This window comes from Hyalella azteca, unplaced genomic scaffold (assembly GCF_000764305.2).
Source record: "Hyalella azteca isolate HAZT.00-mixed unplaced genomic scaffold, Hazt_2.0.2 contig12546, whole genome shotgun sequence".
Classification (NCBI taxonomy): domain Eukaryota; kingdom Metazoa; phylum Arthropoda; class Malacostraca; order Amphipoda; family Hyalellidae; genus Hyalella; species Hyalella azteca.
The window spans coordinates 98881-117315 of NW_025942502.1; the positions used below are offsets into that span (position 1 = coordinate 98881).

At 43.3% G+C, this 18435-nt stretch overlaps 1 protein-coding gene across 1 annotated transcript; it reads left to right on the forward strand.

The window, feature by feature from the left end:
* Nucleotides 1-3626: 3626 nt before the first annotated feature.
* On the forward strand, nucleotides 3627-18435 carry LOC108680575. Its single transcript, XM_018169446.1, has 7 exons — nucleotides 3627-3711; nucleotides 5488-5695; nucleotides 6222-6337; nucleotides 6978-7189; nucleotides 7947-8079; nucleotides 8625-8819; nucleotides 9371-18435. The coding sequence occupies exons 1-7, from the start codon at nucleotides 3627-3629 to the stop codon at nucleotides 14269-14271; spliced, it is 5850 nt and encodes a 1949-aa protein (XP_018024935.1). The 3' UTR covers nucleotides 14272-18435.

Here is an 18435-nt window from a genome sequence, read left to right on the forward strand (position 1 = left end):
TGACGATGAATTCAGAATATTAGGCGTCAGTAGAGTCGCGTAGCTTATAAAATTTAGAAAGCCAGATTTTCATACGAATCCCATCGACTCGGTTGCATTGAGTTAATCATAAAAACTAATATCATCCACTCAAATCTCCAGCCGAAAAGAAAAGATGCTGGGAAAAGTCTATGTTAGATATCTCCACTATGCATCTCTAAGTGCAAGAGAACGATTAGGAATACGATGTGAGGAACAAGCACCGCAACATCGTATTTAGCATAGTATTCAAGAAACTGCTAGTACGAGTGATTAAGCTGCCACTCCTCACTCATCATCTCCCTCTTAATTAGTGAATATGAGAGTGAGCGGCCGCAGGCTAACGAACTGCAAATATTAGCTTATTCTGCTTCTGCTTCACTCCCCTCCCTCGCGTGTCCATGGCACCCTTCCTCATCGAAGGGTGGGATCATGCAAACTCTGCTTCAACTTCATAATGAAGATTAACAGGATCAGTTTTTTAAATGATATTTTAGTTCTCGAATCATTAAAATTACCCTAAATATTTCTGTAAATTGAAAGATGTTGTCTTGAAGCACCACCGAAAACGGCTTGTTGGGTATTAATGTGATCGCTTTGAAAATGATATCTCCATGGCGCGTTTCTAGACAGCGAAATCATAAAGTTATAGTTATGACAAAGCCATTCAGACCTTCAATTAAACCTTTCGTATTTCATTAGAACATTTTGCCGCCTGCTAACAGGATTCTGGCTTTGTGGGGTTGTTCAAGTTAGTTGGGTTCGATTAAGTGAGTTGACGCTTCTTATTGACTTTGGCAGACACAATTAGTGAAGTTCTCCAATTTTCCTATAGAAGTGTCCCTGTATTCATGGATCTTGGGGCTTGAGGTTTTAACATTACCGAATTTCTTGTGTAAAGTTTTTGGCAAAAATATTTTATTTCAAAAATTACCAATAATATGAGAATAAATTTTATGAATTATTGTTTATCGATAATAATTAATAGAATTCTCATAATTTCTGAAATTCTATGAGGTACCTCTCTGGCGATTCAAATTCATTTCGTTATTCATTCGTGCCTCTTTTCCTTAAGTTTACATCTTCACGTTTCTGCCTCGTATCTAAACTGGATCGGCATTGCGTACTCTGGCACCTATATTCATGTACGCATTTACAGTATTTATAATCTCCCGACAGAAATTGACGCTTGAACTTTTTATTGTATTGTGTGACTCCGTTCATATAAAAAAATTAGTTTTCAACAATGTCATCATGGTAAGAGCTTCTGTCTCGGCTTAGAAAAAAGTTCATGATGAGAACGAGTTTCTTCTCGACCGTCGGTTTGAAATTTTCGCGAATTTCAATATCTTGCTAGGATATAGCACCACAAGCGGGCTTGACTTAATGATAAAATATTTTAAGATATTGTTTAACGCCGCAATACAAACCACAGTAAGACAATTTAACGCCGTGTTACAACCGACAAACAGACAATATAAGCCCGTGTTATCTCAACACTAAGACTGTGACGCCGAGTTACAACCCAGCGTTAGACACTGTAACGCTGGGACTCTTGAATGAAGTCACTTCTTGACACAGCTGAGGGGAGGTGCCGAGGGAGGCGCTGCAGGGGCCCTCCTACCGACGCATCGTATGCATATTTAACGAATTAATCTCACCAATGAGAAGGCAAACTTATCTCCCTGTCTCTCCCCTTCTCGCCCGCCATTGCCCACCGTAACCCGTGGCTCGTGTACGTCACCTCTACCCCGTATACGCGCCGGTGTGAAGCTTTCACGACATCTCTGTTATTGTAGGTTCTTGAACAGTAGAGCAAAGTTCTTATGCGATGCTGATCATCATGCGCATATTCGAATTTATTACGTGGTGCGAATAGCGCAGTTGTGTTTATTGTATCACTCAAAATGCAAGCAAATGCCTCATGCCATGGTTTCCAATAGTAGCCTGTAAACTTTACCGACTTCGGTGTGCGTTAAGTTGTCACCTTAGAGTGAAGTATCCGCATCAAAGAATAAATCCTCTACTTCTCCATGTGATACAGCATACGAGTGAGCTGTTATCCAACGCTGTACCCAAGATCATTGTTGTGATCTCCAGCAAATCTCATTGATCATAATGCTCACCTGTCCATGTATGCAGTACTCGTGTATCAGTACTTAGCAACGTACTCGTGATGCATGGTATGCGTGGAAGTTACCATCGAGTCGGCAGACGGCTGTATAGGGGCGGCGAGCCTGGCGGGCTGACGCTGTCGAGTCGCGCCGCCGGTGTTGCCGCTCGCGGTCTCAGCAGTCATCTGCAAATGCTTCGACAAACATCGTCCTCTCCCAGCCCTCTGTTGACTTGGGGAGCGGGCGATATGAGGGCCTTATACGCTCCCTCCCCTCGCCTTACTTCCTTTCCCACCTACTGGTTATCCTCTAGTTTTCTTACGACATCTTACCTACATTGCCATCTTACATCTTCATTCGTCTCTTTCTCTACATAGATTTTATTTCTTTCTCATCCATATTTCATTTTTCCTGCTTCCTTTCCGTTCAACTATCTTTATTTTTGTTTTTAGATTCTCTTTTTTCTTACCTGTATCTGTTTTAGAGGTTAAGACCAAAGACGTTCTTGCTGCATATATATAGGTATGAGTGTTTTATCAGAGATCCGTGTCGATTCTACTCGAACTTGCATTTACGATTACATTATTGTTTCTAGGCATTTTCGGATGTGTGAGAATTTTTATCGCGCATGTCTTCACTCACACTACATGTGCGATTATAACAAATACTGCAGCTAGATAGCCTAAATACCCAAATTATATTATGCAGTGCAACACCTGAAATTGGCATAATCTGGAGTCAGCGCCCAATTTTGACAAAATTGTGGCTCAGTAGTCAACGTGACCCACGCAAATTTTATAAACGAACGTCGCTGTGCTTCTGTGCCAGGCTGTTGCTTCATTCAGTTTGTGCAGGAGCATACACTGACTTCCCTGCAATTTTTTTCTGTATTTAACACAATTTGATTCACTTTAGCGCAATTTACATTAAAGAAAATGAGTCCCGACGCTTTCTATAATTGGTTTTCCGTTATTTTTTTTACGGTATAATTGATTTGGAAGTCAACCGTTTCAGAAGTAGATGCTCCTTTTGGAACGGTTTAACGTCAATTTCCGAAGGTATATATATTTTATATGATAACGTAACCATTATGTGCTCTAAATAGACCAGCTAATAATTGTGACATCTTCATCTTATGTTGAAAACGTGCGAACCAAAACAATTCGTCTTTAAAAGGCCCTAGTTCCCAAAATCAGGCTTTGCCTCGATCTCAAGTAACCGACGCGCGTTGTGCAACATGTTATCCCTCTGCCTTATACTCGGGCTAGTTAGTTGACTAAGTCAACTTCGGTGTGCGTTAAGTTGTCACCTTAGAGTGAAGTATCCGCATCAAAGAATAAATTCTCTACCTACTTCTCTATGTGATAAAGCACACGAGTGAGCTGTTGTCCAACGCTGTACTCAAGATCATTGTTGTGACTTGGATTACCTCCAGCATGTCTCGTAGATCATAATGCTTGACGTGTATGAAGTATTCGTGTATCAGTACTTAGCATGTATGGTAGCGTGGAAGTTACCATCGAGTCTGCACTCGGCTTTAGGGGCGGCGAGCCTGACTTTCAAAATTCACTAAGTGAACGTATAAGTACTTACGCTCTATTTTCTTGTCTATGATTGGTGGATTTTGCCTGAAAGGCCGTCTATGATTGGCTGATGAACATACGATCTCTCAACTTTTTTTGAAAGTATAGGCCCTGGGCCTATACTTTCATAGACAAGAAAATAGAGCGCAAGTACTTACGTTCACTTAGCGCATTTTGAAAGTATAGGGGCGGCGAGCCTGGCTGGCTGACGCTGTCGAGTCGCGCCGCCGGTGTTGCCGCTCGCGGTCTCAGCAGTCATCTGCAAATGCTTCGACAAACATCGTCCTCTCCCAGCCCTCTGTTGACTCGGGGAGCTGGCGATATGAGGGCCTTATACGCCCCCTCCCCTCACCTTACTTCCTTTCCCAACTACTGGTTTTCCTCTAGTTTTCTTACGACATCTTACCTTTATTACCATCTTACTTACATCTTCCTTCGTCTCTTTCTGTTCACAGATTTTATTTCTTTCTCATCCATATTTCATTTTTCCTGCTTCCTTTCCGTTCAACTATCTTTATTTTTGTTTTCAGATTCCCTTTTTTCTTACCTGCAGATTCCCTTTTTTCTTACCTGTATCGGTTTTAGAGGTTAAGACCAAAGACCTTGCTGCATGTATATCGGTATGGGTGTTTATCCGAGAACCGTGTCGATTCTATTTGAACTTTAACTGCATTTAGGATTACGTTATTTTTTCTAGCCATTTTCGTACATGTGAGAATTTTTATTGCGTCTGTCTTCACTCACACCACTTGCGTGAGGACAACAAATACTGCAACTAGATAGCATATATACTCGAATTAAATTATGCAGTGCAACCCCTGAAATCAGCATAATCTACATTCGGCGCCAAATTTTGGCAAAATCGTGGCTCTGTAGTCAACGTGAGTACGTGACCCACGCAAATTTTACAAACGAACGCCGCTGTGCTTCGGTGCTAGGGTGTTCAGTTTGTGCAGGAGCATACACAGACTTCGCTGCAATTTTCTCTGTATTCAACTCAATCTGATGCACTTCAGCGCAATTTACATTAAAGAAGATGATTCCCTATATAGACTATTTCAGCACGGATTCTATAATTGGTTCTCCGTTATTTTTTTATGGTATAATTGATTTGGTATAGTAAATCGTTTTAGAAATAGACGCTCCTTTTTTAATATATTAACGTAAATTTTCGAGGGTATATATCTTTATATGATAATATAACAACTATGTGCTTTAAATAGACAAGCTAACAATTGTGACATCTTCAACTTATGTCAAAAACTTGTGAACCAAAACAATTTGTCTTCACAAGTCCCTAGGTTACAAAATCAGTCTTTCCCTCGAACCCAAGTAACCGACGCGCGTTGTGCAACATGTTATCCCTCTGCCCTATACTCGGGCTAGTTAGTTGACTAAGTCATAAAGCTCGCACGTTTGTATAAATTACTGATTAGTTATGTTTTTTGTCCAATATCGAATGATCGCGAAGCCGTTATCTTATTTGCTTACGCCTGCTGAGACATGCGTGCTATGTAACCTAATGGTTTTTTAGGCTTTTGTCAATGGTTTTTATTATTTTAGAAATTTGTTACTTGTTTGTTCTCATCGTCGTCTTGTTATCATTCGAATTGAGTTTTGTACCTATTGTGTTGCCTGCGAAGCTTTTTTAGCTTATATGGGCATTCACCTGAAAGCCTTGCTATTTTATTTCACGTCTCTTTTATATTTCATTGTAACGTGTGCTCCTGTGTGAATAAATAAATAAATAAATAAATACCTCACCCGAACAGGTAGCCACAAGTGCTGCGTGTGCAGCGTGGTAGTACCTAACTACAGTGGGTCACGACGAGTGCTACCAGCCCGCTACCACCAGTATGGGGTGGGCCACCTTCCTCCACCCTCACCCCACTCTCCCCACCGCCGAGTGTGCCACTCCTGCACACTGAGGTGTGGCCCTCGCGCTTTCAGTGCGACGCGCAACCACAGACACACGCCACAGTGAGTTTTGTGGTGACGTGAAAAAATATTTTTCTATTGCGGACATGATATTTCATTATAATAATTTATAATTCGATTATAATTTACAAGTATATTAATTACTATTAGGCAAAGAGACACACGCCACAGTGAGTTTTGTAGTCATGTGAAAAAATGTTTTTCATAGCGGACATGATATTCAATTATAATAATTTACAATTATATTAATAATTAGGTGAAGAGACACACGAAGCAGTGAGTTTTGTAGTCGTGTGAAAAAACGTTTTCTATAGCGGACATGATATTCCATTATAATAATTTACAATTATATTAACTATTATTAGGTGATTGGAACGCACAGCATACATATTATGGGCCTTTAAATGAGAATTATATTGATGATGAGATTAGATAACATTCTATTCGTAGTTACTTCAATTACTGATTCTTCAAGAATGGTTCAAACTTCACTTTAATAATGTTAAATGAAATATACTAACGAGTTACCGGCAACTATGCAGAGCTTGTAAGAACTATCGTTCCCCAGATGCCCGGTGCCCACATGCACGACACCCAAGTGGAAGGTGCGCAAGCTACGGGCGCTGCCTCCACGATGGCATCTCCTGCCCCGCGACGTGACTGAACCCATCGTCCGCGACATGCGTAAGTTCTTGCCGACCAAGGAAATTAAAAGCATTGAAAATGCCAAGCAAATTTCTGGAGAAAACGCCAAGCGTTTTCTCTGCTTTTAAATTCCTTGTGAAGTTGCGATATAAGCTGACTGATAATATAAGTCGTGTTGACAACACAATTACGGAAAACGCAAGAGAGATTTGTGTGCAATTTATCACGTAAGCTTGAGCCAATAAAAGTTGATGGTATTCAAATTTCATCCCGACATGGCCTCGTCTAGTATTTGAAATTTCAATGATTCACACAGTGTTGGGAGCTTGTAAGATAGTGTGCTCGCAGCTTACATCTTTTTATTTACTTTATTTCTAAATTGTAAGTTCAACACGTTCCTTAGGAATTTGTATCGCTCGTTTATATCACTTTGATGTTAATCAACTCAATCGCTTCGTCATCGAAAAATATTGACACTTTTATTATGAAAATTTCCGCGCTAATTTATATTTTATGTTTACTCGCTTTTGATACGACACTGCTCGCGTATTTCTGTAAGAATAGATTTCGAAGTTCATCCGCAATTTATGCTCGAATCGACACCACTGATATGCTGGGATGGTGTTTTCTCCATCAAGTTTGTTATTTCTTTCCCAATTTCCAAGCATTTTTTGGCTAGTCGCCATCCAAAAGTATCGTCGTGTGCGTAAAGCTAACCAGCAAGTACCCACAGAGCTGCCGGCTGACGCGTCGCGCTGCTGCAGCGGTTGCCTACAGAAGTTGCTGCAGCTGCTCGGTCCCACGGGGGCGGCAGCGGCCGCCGACCCTCCCGTCGACACGTCGCTGTGGGCGCAGCACGAAATACACGCGCTCAGGAACGCCATTACTCAGGTGGGTGCTTGTCGTGAATGAGGGCGTTAGTGTAGAAAAGGTGTTGAATGAAGGCGTTAGTGTAGAAATAAAGTATTAAATGGAGGCGTTAGTGTAGAAATGAGGTATTAACTACTCAGTGCTTTATAGGTTGACAGTGCTAGTCACTGCAGCAAAGTGATCATGATGCTGCAATGACTCATTCAGTAGCCAAATTATCAGAAATAACCGAGCCATATAGTGTGAAATTGCCATATTTACATGCTCTGATAAACCAACTCTACAACTTGGATTGGGACCAATTTTCATGTTAGTATTTGCGTGAATAACGTTCAATTTTCGGTTAAAATGCAAGTAGAAATTATAGGTAGGCCTAAGGATTGAACTGTTATTATCTTAAACATTTTAGGCCTAGGTATCTCAGTTATTATCTTGAAGACTTTCATGAGCCTTGTAGTCTGTTCCGTTGAATATGTTACGCTGTGTTTTCACGTCCCGTTGAAAATGTTATGCTGTAGTTTCACGTCCTGTTGAATATGTTGCGTTGTAGTTTCACGTCCTGTTGAAAATGTTACGCTGTAGTTTCACGTCCCGTTGAATATGTTGCGTTGTGGTTTCACGTCCCGTTGAATATGTTACGCTGTAGTTTCACGTTCCATTGAAAATATTGCACTGTGTTTTCACGTCCCGTTGAACATGTTACGCTGTAGTTTCATTTATTGTTGCAAATGTTGCGTTGTAGTTTCACGTTGACAATAAAGTTTTATTTTCTGTTCAGTTTGGGCGTCACTGGAGTCGCGTGAGCTCTCACGTACCTGGCAAGACGAGCGACCAGTGCAAGAGCTTCTACACGAACCTCAAGACCAAGTACAAGCTTGACGAAGCCATGACTCAGTACAGACGCAGCAGAGGTAACCATTAGTAAATAATTGTCTAGTCCCATTTCTCTAGAACATTTCAGGCTTCGTTCTAAATTATACCCGGATAATCTGTGATCCATACATGCTTATGGTAAAAGAAATTTTTGCGATTTTGAACAAATCCGTCCAAAGTAAAGAAATAGAGACGTCTGGCTGTGACCGGAGAGCACTGTCATGGACTTGATACAAGTCGTATCTGTTTCGAACCTTGCCTTGTCTGTAAAAACTGATTAACTTTACAGATTAGTGTAAATTAGTTTCCTACTAGCTAAGTTAACATTTTTATTGCTCTGCAAAGCTTTGACTCTCATTCAAGCACTGTTTGGATTTACTTTCAGTTGTTTATTGTCATGACTCGATTGATTTTGCTTAAATTGTTAACGTATTTTTCTGCGCAGCCCGCAACTATTATCTTAGTACAATTCTTACAATTCTTTGAGGATGGCTGCGCTTATCAAGGTAATTAATCCGTCGATGAATTTAATGATAAATTTGATGATGATAAATTTTTGTTAATTTATCATTGGATGTCGCAGGCAAAACATTGAGCGGGGAAGGCGGTGTCACAACATCTGCAGGAGTATGCGGCGGTAAGGGAGCAGGATACAGCAGCAGCGGAAGCACAGGCTCCTCCACTGACAGCTGTGATGACACGAGCTTGCCTCCTCCTCGCACCACACAACATCGCGACAGCACCTCTGACACCGCCTCTGCCTCGTCACCTGTCGCTGGTTCGTTGCTAGTCATTGATTTCAGTATTGATTCTCGTAGTTCCTTGTATTTATTTCACTTAATTGGCCAACCAAAGACACTGCGTCTGCCTCTTCACTCGTCTTCAAATTTCCTTATTATTATTAATTATTATTATTATTCAAATTTCCTTGTATTATTCAAATTGCCTCTGCCTCGTCACCCATCGCTGGTTCGTTGCGAGTCATGATTTCATTACTGATGCTCATATTTCCTTGTATTTATTTCACTTTATTTGCCAACCAAATTTTGTGCAATGATCTTTTCGTCTCGGTTTAAACTTTGTATTTGATGCCATTGTTGAAAGTGATATAATTTTCTGAATGGGAGGTTATTTAGCCATGCAAAAAATTGCAATGCAAAATTGCATTGTTTGCTTCCAAGCCTTGTATTTTTTGCTCACTAACGAGTGCGAATTAGCTTCCATACTATTTACTTAGGGAATTTCTTGCAATTTTATTTTTCCTGTGGTGAAAAACGTATAAATCTGATATTAAATGAATGCACGCGTTTATAAGACTTTCGTGTGCAGGTCGCAATGACTTGGATATTGCCAAAGAGGATGTCGTGTCTGGGGAGTGCCGGGGTATCAACGGCCGTGACTCCCCGGAGGTACAGCACATCCCTCACCCTGGAGAGAGCCTTCCCCACAAGCCCCAGCGAACGTCCCCTATCATGTACCACGTTGATGGCTCTCAGCCGCAGATCATGTCGGGTACGAGCGTACGAGACTTCATCCACAAGACCATCGAGAGGACTTTGTATGAACAACAAGCGATATCAGGAGCCCCGCCAGCACATCCATCTCATGGCCAGCCCCAGGCGCACCACTACGGTCGTGTGGCTCACGAAAAACTTCCCGATGCTCCCGGCCACGGTCATCCTGCAAATTATAGCAATTGGGCCGCTCCCGCATGGGCAAGCTCTAATCCACCTTCTATTATATCTGACCCGCATTCAGGTGTTTCGCGACCTAGTAATATACCTTTAGAGCCTGAAGGAGGACTTGATTTATCTGTAAAGAAAAGAGACAGAAGTCCCCCTGCTCCTTCAGTTCCTTCAGCTCCTGCTTCGTCACTTGGCTCCACCCACAGCCAGTCCTACATGCACGCTCTTCACAACAATCCTGTATCTATTGTACAGCGTGAAAGCGGTCACGCTACGGTTACTCTACCTCACGGCGGAGCTGAAATAATAATTACGAGTAAAGATCACAATCAGCCTCCTAGAGCACATTCCAGCAGTCTGGGCTACAACAAGCCCCCTGCCATTTACGACCAGTTCCTTGTCAATGACGGCAGGAGTAAACCCCCGTCTCCTTACAACACCGACTCACGTGGTCTCGCTCATCCGTCTTCCATGATGAGTTCTGTGTCTAGTGTTACACCACCCCATCACATCTATAAAAATCCTCCGCGACAGCTAACTATTGCAAAATCAGCCAAGCCTGGAATAAGTCAGGGCCAGATGACACTCTCAAGCAACTCAAATCGCATCGTGCACCATCAGCAACCCCTGCCTTTACCTCAACAGCAACATGCTCCTGCTACCGTGTCTAGAATTCCATTGAAGTCTGATAAAACTGTTGGTATGCACGGTTCCATCACGCATGGTACTCCTGTAAATCAGGCCCAGATTCTGGTCAATCCCACTAGCCAGCCATCGCGCTACGAAATGCCTTCAAAACCTATTACCGCTCGTGAAGGTTCGATCACTCAGGGGACACCGGTGCATCATGAGATCAAGCGCACGGGCCCTCAAATGAAAGATGGTCTTCCCTACGAGTCGAGACCTGGAGTTGAAATCATACCCCGGCCTAACCCAGCTGCTAATTACGAGCGAGAAGTTTATCGTGTGGGCCATAGACAGCCTATCCCATCAAGTAACGCAAGCTATCCAAGTTCATATTATAATCGTGCCGCTTCTTACGGTGGTAGTCAACTTGATAGTCGACAAATCATCGTTGAAACAGACTACAACACGTCCCAGCAAATGGTTGGTCGTCGTGGTGTGTCCACTGAAAAAGACGTTAGAGGCTCTCCGCGATCCACTCCACGGGGCCCTAGCCCTCAAGCTGATCCTAGAGAACATAGGAACCTTAATAATGGATCACAAATGGATCGAAGGAATTTAAATCAAGGTTTAGGGAACCAACGAGTCGTTGATCCACGATCCATGGACTCGCGTATGTTAGAGCATCGAGCTTCTGTAGACCATCGTTCTGTTGATCTCAGACACTTGGATCATCGTACGGATCTCAGGCAGATTGATCGCAGAGCTATTGATCCTTCCAGTTTGGAACATCGTTCTGTGGATCCTCGATCTGAACATCAAGTAGTCGAGATCCATTCCAATGATACGCATGGAAACTTACCGCGATCATCTGCGGAGTCTCGATCTAATCTCCAGTACTCCGTTGGTTACCATGGTCCACCTCATTCTCAAGGCTATTACTTTACTTCGGCCGATGGCAGTCGACCTTCCCCATCACCGTCTGTGAGAGACGCTCCTCCGACCCCTCCTACGTCTGAAACAAACCATGCTTCTCCACATGAAATGATGAACATGTCTAACTGCAACCCTCAAAATCGTATACGATCTGTTATCAGTCGGCAGCCTATGCCTCCGCAGAATAAACCTGGTCATTTCGGTCCTCCGAAAAGTGCGTCACCACGCAATGCCCTGATTGAAAACGAGCGTTTTTCTCCTCGCCATCAGCACGAAGTGCTTCAAAATCGTCCTGACCTCGCTGCTAAAAACCGTAATACTGCTGGAGTTGAAATTCGCCGTGACATGCGTATACCCCATGCTCATGCGCCAGGCAGTAATGTTAGCGTTTTGAACGCACAGAATTTGCACGATCCAAAGCGCAATGTCCCCTACCAGCAACCACCGCTCCCTTCACACGCACAGAAGATAGACCCTAAGCATTATCCCGTTCACATGAACGATAAAATGGATATGAGGGACGAAAGGGCTTCAAGTAATGCCATGCCTCCGTACAAGAGTAAAGAAGAGGACATGGAAATGCAGCAGAAGCAGTCGATGGTGGGCCACAATGAAAAGAAGGAAGGAATAGTTACAGCAAGCTGCCTTATCAATAGAGTTATCCACTGCACGATCAATAAGCCTCTGGATGAGAGTGCAATATCTAATGTAAACCCAGGATCAGTCCCGCGTGTTGTCACAGCATCAAGTGGAGATAAGCGGATGCTTCTTGGTCAGCAGATGTCATCGCCGTCTTTGCTCCACCACCACGGCAGCGGCGAGAAAGAAATCGTTACGGTCGATGATGGGCCTGAGCCTCGGGGTAATATGGGCCAGCACCCTCCTCCTCACCACAAGGATTCTTCTGTAGGTCTCCATCAACATCACCAGCAGCCATCGCAACAACAAATGGCTTCTAACGTTCATCCAAAGTCTATTCAAGCGCACGTTGACTTTGTTATTAATCGCGAGCTCCGTGTGCATGATTCCAAGAAGGGGCCTGAGCAGTCAGCTGGAACTTACATCAGATCATCGATGGACATCCCAAGAAGCGAAGGTCGATCTCCTCAAGTTGTACATCCACAAACTTTCGACCAGTGGAAAGGCCGGTGTCACCAGTCGGCACCGTCACACCACGCACAAAACTCTGGAGCTCATGCGAACTCCTCTGCTTCCCTACACCCGGGCGACAAAGATCGGATAGACTCTCGGTCACCTCATCGAGCCATGGCCTCTCCTCACGTGACTGCAGTATCGCAGCCATCACCACATTATCATCAACAGCCGCCGGTGTCGCACCACAATGTGCCACCACAGTCCTACCACTCATCAATATCTCCGTCAGTTTCTTCGGCGTCGTTACACAATTCAACTGCTGGCTCTTCGCATCATCCATCTCAAAGCATGCATCAGCTTCAGCAACAGCAGCAACACCATCATCAACAGCAGCAGCAACATCAACAGCAGCAACAACAACATCAACAGCAGCAACAGCAACAACAACAACCGCAGCAGGTGTCTCAAAGTAACTCACAGTCCATGCACCTGTCTGTGGACGAGCGTCAAATTATCCGCATCGCTCAGTCGTCTCGTGACCAACAACGCAGTGGGCGTCCCCCTCAGCATCTGCAGCAGCAAGGCTCAGTTTCCTCTCCTCTGCAGTCTCCCCAACAGCCTCCCACCTCGTCACCTCACCAGCCGCATCAGTTCCAACAAGCCCAATCTCAGTTCCAACAGTCTCAAGGTAACTCTGTTATGCAGCATCAGCAACCAAATCAAGGTTCACAACAACAGCAAATGCAGCGTTCCGCGGCTGCTCCACCTCCGCAGCAGATTCAGCCACCACCACCACCGCATTCGCAACATCTTCAAATATCTCACCAGAGTCAACAGTTGCAGCTGCAAAAGCAACTGCATGGTCCTCCTCCGCAAGTATCTGTGTCTTCTCAGCAGCAGATCAAGTCCCGAACGCCTCCTTCATCTGGCTACACAATGAGCACTTCGTCTCCTTCTAGTGCAGTTCAGCATAGTCCTTCAGGGCCACAAGAAGATGACGCAAAAGACTCGAAGCAAATGAACATGTTTCCCTTCGAGTATGTCAGGGTGAAAATTGCTGAAGTTATGCGCAACTCTGACAAGGAGCGAGATCGACCTCAACCACAAGCGCAGGGTAGTGAGAGAAGATGCAACAGTGTTGAGGACGCGCATCCTACCAACTCCTCCTCGCACAGCTCGCGTGCAGGCACGCCGAGCTCGACGCACCCTATGCACCCTCATTATGATTCAATTGAGGATAAAAAAAAACGTCTTGACCCTGCAACAAGCTCAAGTAATCTGGGCCAAACCATGCACCCACATTACGACGGAATGGAGGACAAAAAGAAGAGACTAGACTCTGGTATGGAAAGCATGCGACCGCCTTCCCGTTCACGTCCCGTTAGGAACAATGGGGAAGAGGTGGCGGACTCCCCGCAGTCTGGGGAAATGGTTATCGACGAGACCCCTCGTCAGCCCAACGTTGACGGTGGTAATCACCAGCACGACGGTCACGACGGGGCCAGTGACCGACATCCTCAAGTGTCCATAATTTCTTCAGTTGCGAACTCGGTTGCAAATGCCGCCAGCCTTGCCTATCAGTATCAACAACATCAGCAGCAGCAGCAGCAGCAGCAGCAGCACTACCGTCACAGACACTCCTCAGCTGCCCCAACATCAGGTCTCGTTGGCAGCCACGGTACCAATTCTGGGACCACCAATAATAACAGCAACAGTACCACCACAAGCAGCAGTAGTAACCCGCCCGTGTCTCTGATGAACCACACGACCAGCAGCAGCAGTCATAGTACCTCAGCCGTGGTGTCGTCTTGGTCCACCACAGTGTCGTCCGCTCAACGCCCTGCTTCCAATTACGAGCCTAACGTTGAACCTGTCAGCGACGATGACTGAGCACATTTTCTGTATAAATAATTTCTTTTGACTCGCATCTGTAGGTGGAAGTGACGAAATATCAGCTACTTCCACTGCACCACTAACCTAACATTGAATATATTTCTCTTAAATTTTTGAACGGTTCTGTTTAGTTAAATTACCACAAAATTGTCGACGCATTCATTTCGTGAAAAGCTATTATTAAGATATTATATTGAAATATCTGGGTAAAGAAGTTTCTTCTAATTAAATTGTGAAAATAACACCATCATGTCACTTATCGGATTTGTCGTAATTTCATGGAATATATATTTAAATAGCCAACTGTTGACCTACTTAGTCGAGAAATGTGTTACTATTGGCCTTGTCCAAGGAATTACGTGTTTCTTGGGAAGCACCTCAATGGAGCGCTCTCTATATCTAACTGCGAGTCTCATTTCTTATACCTACCGTCGAACCTGTACACGAAGAGACTTGCTATCACACGCCTGAAATGATGTGCTAAATGTGCGATGGTCCAGGAAATTGTAGAAGCTCTTTGAACTCAGTAGTCCTTTAATCTCAATGAAGCGAAGTTAACAGCAGTGCAGAGACTTTATACTTATTGAAAGGTCAACAGTGATGCTTCTATTGTTATAATTTATATCTCTGACAAAAGACCGTCTCGCTGGATCGTGTAGAAATATGGTACGTGTGATGAGCTTACCACGCGCATGCGCGCTTGCCCGCTGCATGAGAAACGCTTGCAATGCTTCGTCGGTGTAGTGAAGCGTTCGCCCATAATCATTATTGGGACTCAATTATTCTTATTGTTTAGCTTAAGTCGCGTGTAGGACTTGGCTTTAGGCAAGTGCAATGTGATGTCAGGGTTGAAGTAGCTCTGTAGGTACGATATAGCGTGGCGCTCATAAGGCTGCCGCGCCGCCCGTTTTGCTCAATTTACCGTTCGGTTAGCTGTGTGTTTGTTGCTGTGTATCGTCGTCAATATCACCGTCTTATTCATCTCTTGAAGCTATCGGCAGTGTTAATATTATGTATTGATATTATGATGAATATTATTCAGTCTCGCCTGTACAGTGATCGTCATCTAGTGACGGTTTCGAAGATCATCCCCCTCATTTCATCATCAATGTCATCATCCTGAGATGTTGCTGTGTCAACATCTTTATGAACGTCGTCACTCCTGAAAGCCATGATGTGCGTGCGTGTTAATTGCACATAAAATTGTTGTTTGTTCATGTGTTGTTGTGTTGGATGCGCTCCTCTGCGAGACGCTCTCTTGTTGCTACATATTTAAGTCTGCTCAGCTGAGCGCGCGTGGCACTTCCCTTTCCTTTTGGCTCCCTATCCTCACTGTTAGTTTAAGTCCTATCATAAACACTGGATTATTTAGTTTCTTCTATTTCCCAACCTACACCTTCTTTGGTTCATCCGCTCACCCGACAACTTGTCGAGTGTTGTGCTGCAGAAATCTATAGCCCCTCAGACCAGCTTTTGCCATCGTCAGGACAACGTGCGCACAGTCGTCTATGAATGCTTCAATTCTTCTCAAGATTCGCTTCATCTGAATTTTCACTCTTCAGAGACTCGCAATTCTTTTAAGTTTTGCCTCTTGAAACAATTTTTCTTCTTACATGCGGCATTTTCCGTACCTGGGAACTGCCGTTGGTCCGTTGTTAGCTATTGACCATTACTTTCTGTACCTCGTGTGGAGTGCAATAGCTTTGATGCTGAAATTGTACGAACTCCTAGTCATGGATTGGTCTTTTTTCTTAGGTTGAAGCAGAATTAATACTCATGTATATTTGGCGTGGCAAGGGTCTTGTGTCTTTGTGATTACTCTGCCGTATGATTTGTGACTTGGTTTATTTCACAAAAGTTTCAGCGCAATCTGCAATTTTACATCGGTAGCGTCGGTTTTAATCGGTTTTCATACCGCTGACTGTGCTTACTTTCGGTGAAAGTTTATTCCCTCGATATGTTTTTTGACGTCCTGGTTACTCTTGTTAAGGCTCATTTGACCGAAACGTCAATTTCGATTGAAGTGTAATCGCTCTTATCCGTTACCCCACCGCGTCACTATTAAATGTGACTCTTGGTTACTAAGGATGTGGCTCAAGGTTTCTATATATGTGACCTAGGGTTACCGTGGATGGTATCCAGCGTTACTGCCGATGTGAGCCTAGGTTACTACATACGTGATCCAGGTTTACTACCCACATAGACCCAGGGTGCAACTGTCATGCCCCCGGGCTACTGACGCTGCAACATTTGGACGTGTTCGCGGCCCTCTTGTGTCCGAATGGATTGGTCATGTGTGTTACGCTGCCACTGCTGCCATCGTGATAGATGTTATCTGTGATGTTAATTTTTCTCTAGGCTAGCATTTAAAATAGGTATTAGTATTAAGGATGATTTAAACTTACCAGTAAGGGCCAATGTAAAGGCCCACTTCCTCAGGTTTTTTTGTCTTGCGCTGATGCGGTAGCGTTTGGTTTGATGAATTTGACCTCGGTATATTTTTTTAGAAAATGTGTTGTAGCCGATGTTTTCGGTCGTATTGGAGATCTCTTTGGAGATATTTACCTCTATTTAAATATTTCTTGAAATTTAGTGTAATGTAGTCTCTGTGACCCTTGACTTCCCTATGGACGGATTTTCTACCACATCGTTTTTTCCATTGATCTATAGCGGATTGTTCTTCTACGACAAAATTATATTTTTTTAATTTTAACGCTTTCGCCGTCAAGTTCTTGGAATGCCTTATACATTTTGACACACTGTTTCATTTCTTTTGATTGATTTTATTTCTAAAAGAAGTGTTTACTTAACAGAAACATTTACCTGCAAGACATAAATTATTAAAGCCTTATCCATTCAGTTGCCACCTACTAACAGCGAATGATCGAAGCTGCTGAATCAGACCTCACTTGAACAAAGCATTCCACACTTGGGTGCTGACATGCTTTGCTTGAACTTGACGTAACTTGGAGATGTTCTCTACAGGGTAATTCATTATTTCGTCACGTTACAGATCGTATTTGCGAAGTGATTTCGAGGCTGATCTGTTATCTGATTATCTACCAGTTGACGTTTCATCGTGAAATCAAGCGTTGAAGGCTGACCTCTGCGTCTAAGATTCGTTAGTTCAAGATTCGTGTAGTCTCTTTGCAGAAATCGAGCGGCTTTCAGTCCATCCCGCACTGAAATAATTCTTGTTTAAAAAAGTAAAAAATCTGGCCATCACGACGTTAACATTGAAGTTAATTCCTTGCACTATTTATTCTCCTATCAAGACTGAACACAGAGACATGAAGAGCGCTGTCGCGGCTCGCATCGAGCCAGAGCCGCTCTCGACTCACTGTGATGCGTATTGTTATGTCATGTGTAAGTGTGTATATAATGTATATGAATAATTATTGGGAAATTACTCACTGACTTAACATACCTGAAAATCTTCAACCAATAAGCATAATTCGTGAACTTGAGACTTTAGGCAAAAGAAAATCGAACGCCCGCAATTTGTTGGTCACCCCGTTTTGATGTCACTGTTCAGTGATTGCCAGGATTTCTGCTTTCGGCCTGCTAAATGATCTGGGAAATTTTGTCGCTGTTTGATCTCGTTGTCTCTCAAGGAGTTCCGTCATAAATGTATAACTTTATTCTGTTTGCCTTCAGCATGATTTTACTGTTCTAATAATGCTTTTGTCGAAGAAATATTATTGGCATTTGGTCACTTGTATCTTGAAGATTCCTTTCAAAGCCCTGTGCGACGAAAGATTTTTTTGATGACTGTTCTGATGCTTACTCGAATTCTTAGCATATATTTCCGTCATTAATCGTTTAGTCAAATTACTTATCAATAATCATAATGCTTTTCAAAAATGATCTTAACAAGCATTTGCGTTTTATGATATACTATCGTTTCGTTATTTCTATTCGCGCTATCTTCGAATCTCCGGAAGTGGGAAGAATTGGAGGGTGGTATGTCTCGATGTTTATTTAGCTAAGGGAAGTTGTTTGATTTTATTTATGTTGGATTGGATCCCAACTGGTGCGAAGGGTTTGTTTTGTATAGAACTGGGCTGCCTTCAACGTCTCTTACTTTCAGGATCTCCTCAAGGGCTAAATAGTTTCTCCGCAGAAGCTTTTTTTTGGTCGTGTAAATATACTGAAAAATTA

Bases quoted from the DNA above. Each gene is read 5' to 3' on its own strand.
- LOC108680575 (XM_018169446.1), top strand. From the start codon at position 3,627: ATGTATGGTAGCGTGGAAGTTACCATCGAGTCTGCACTCGGCTTTAGG. The intron at 3,712-5,487 runs GTATAAGTACTT...TCACCCGAACAG, and splicing joins TCAAAATTCACTAAGTGAAC to GTAGCCACAAGTGCTGCGTG. The intron at 6,338-6,977 runs GTAAGTTCTTGC...TTTTTTGGCTAG, and splicing joins ACCCATCGTCCGCGACATGC to TCGCCATCCAAAAGTATCGT.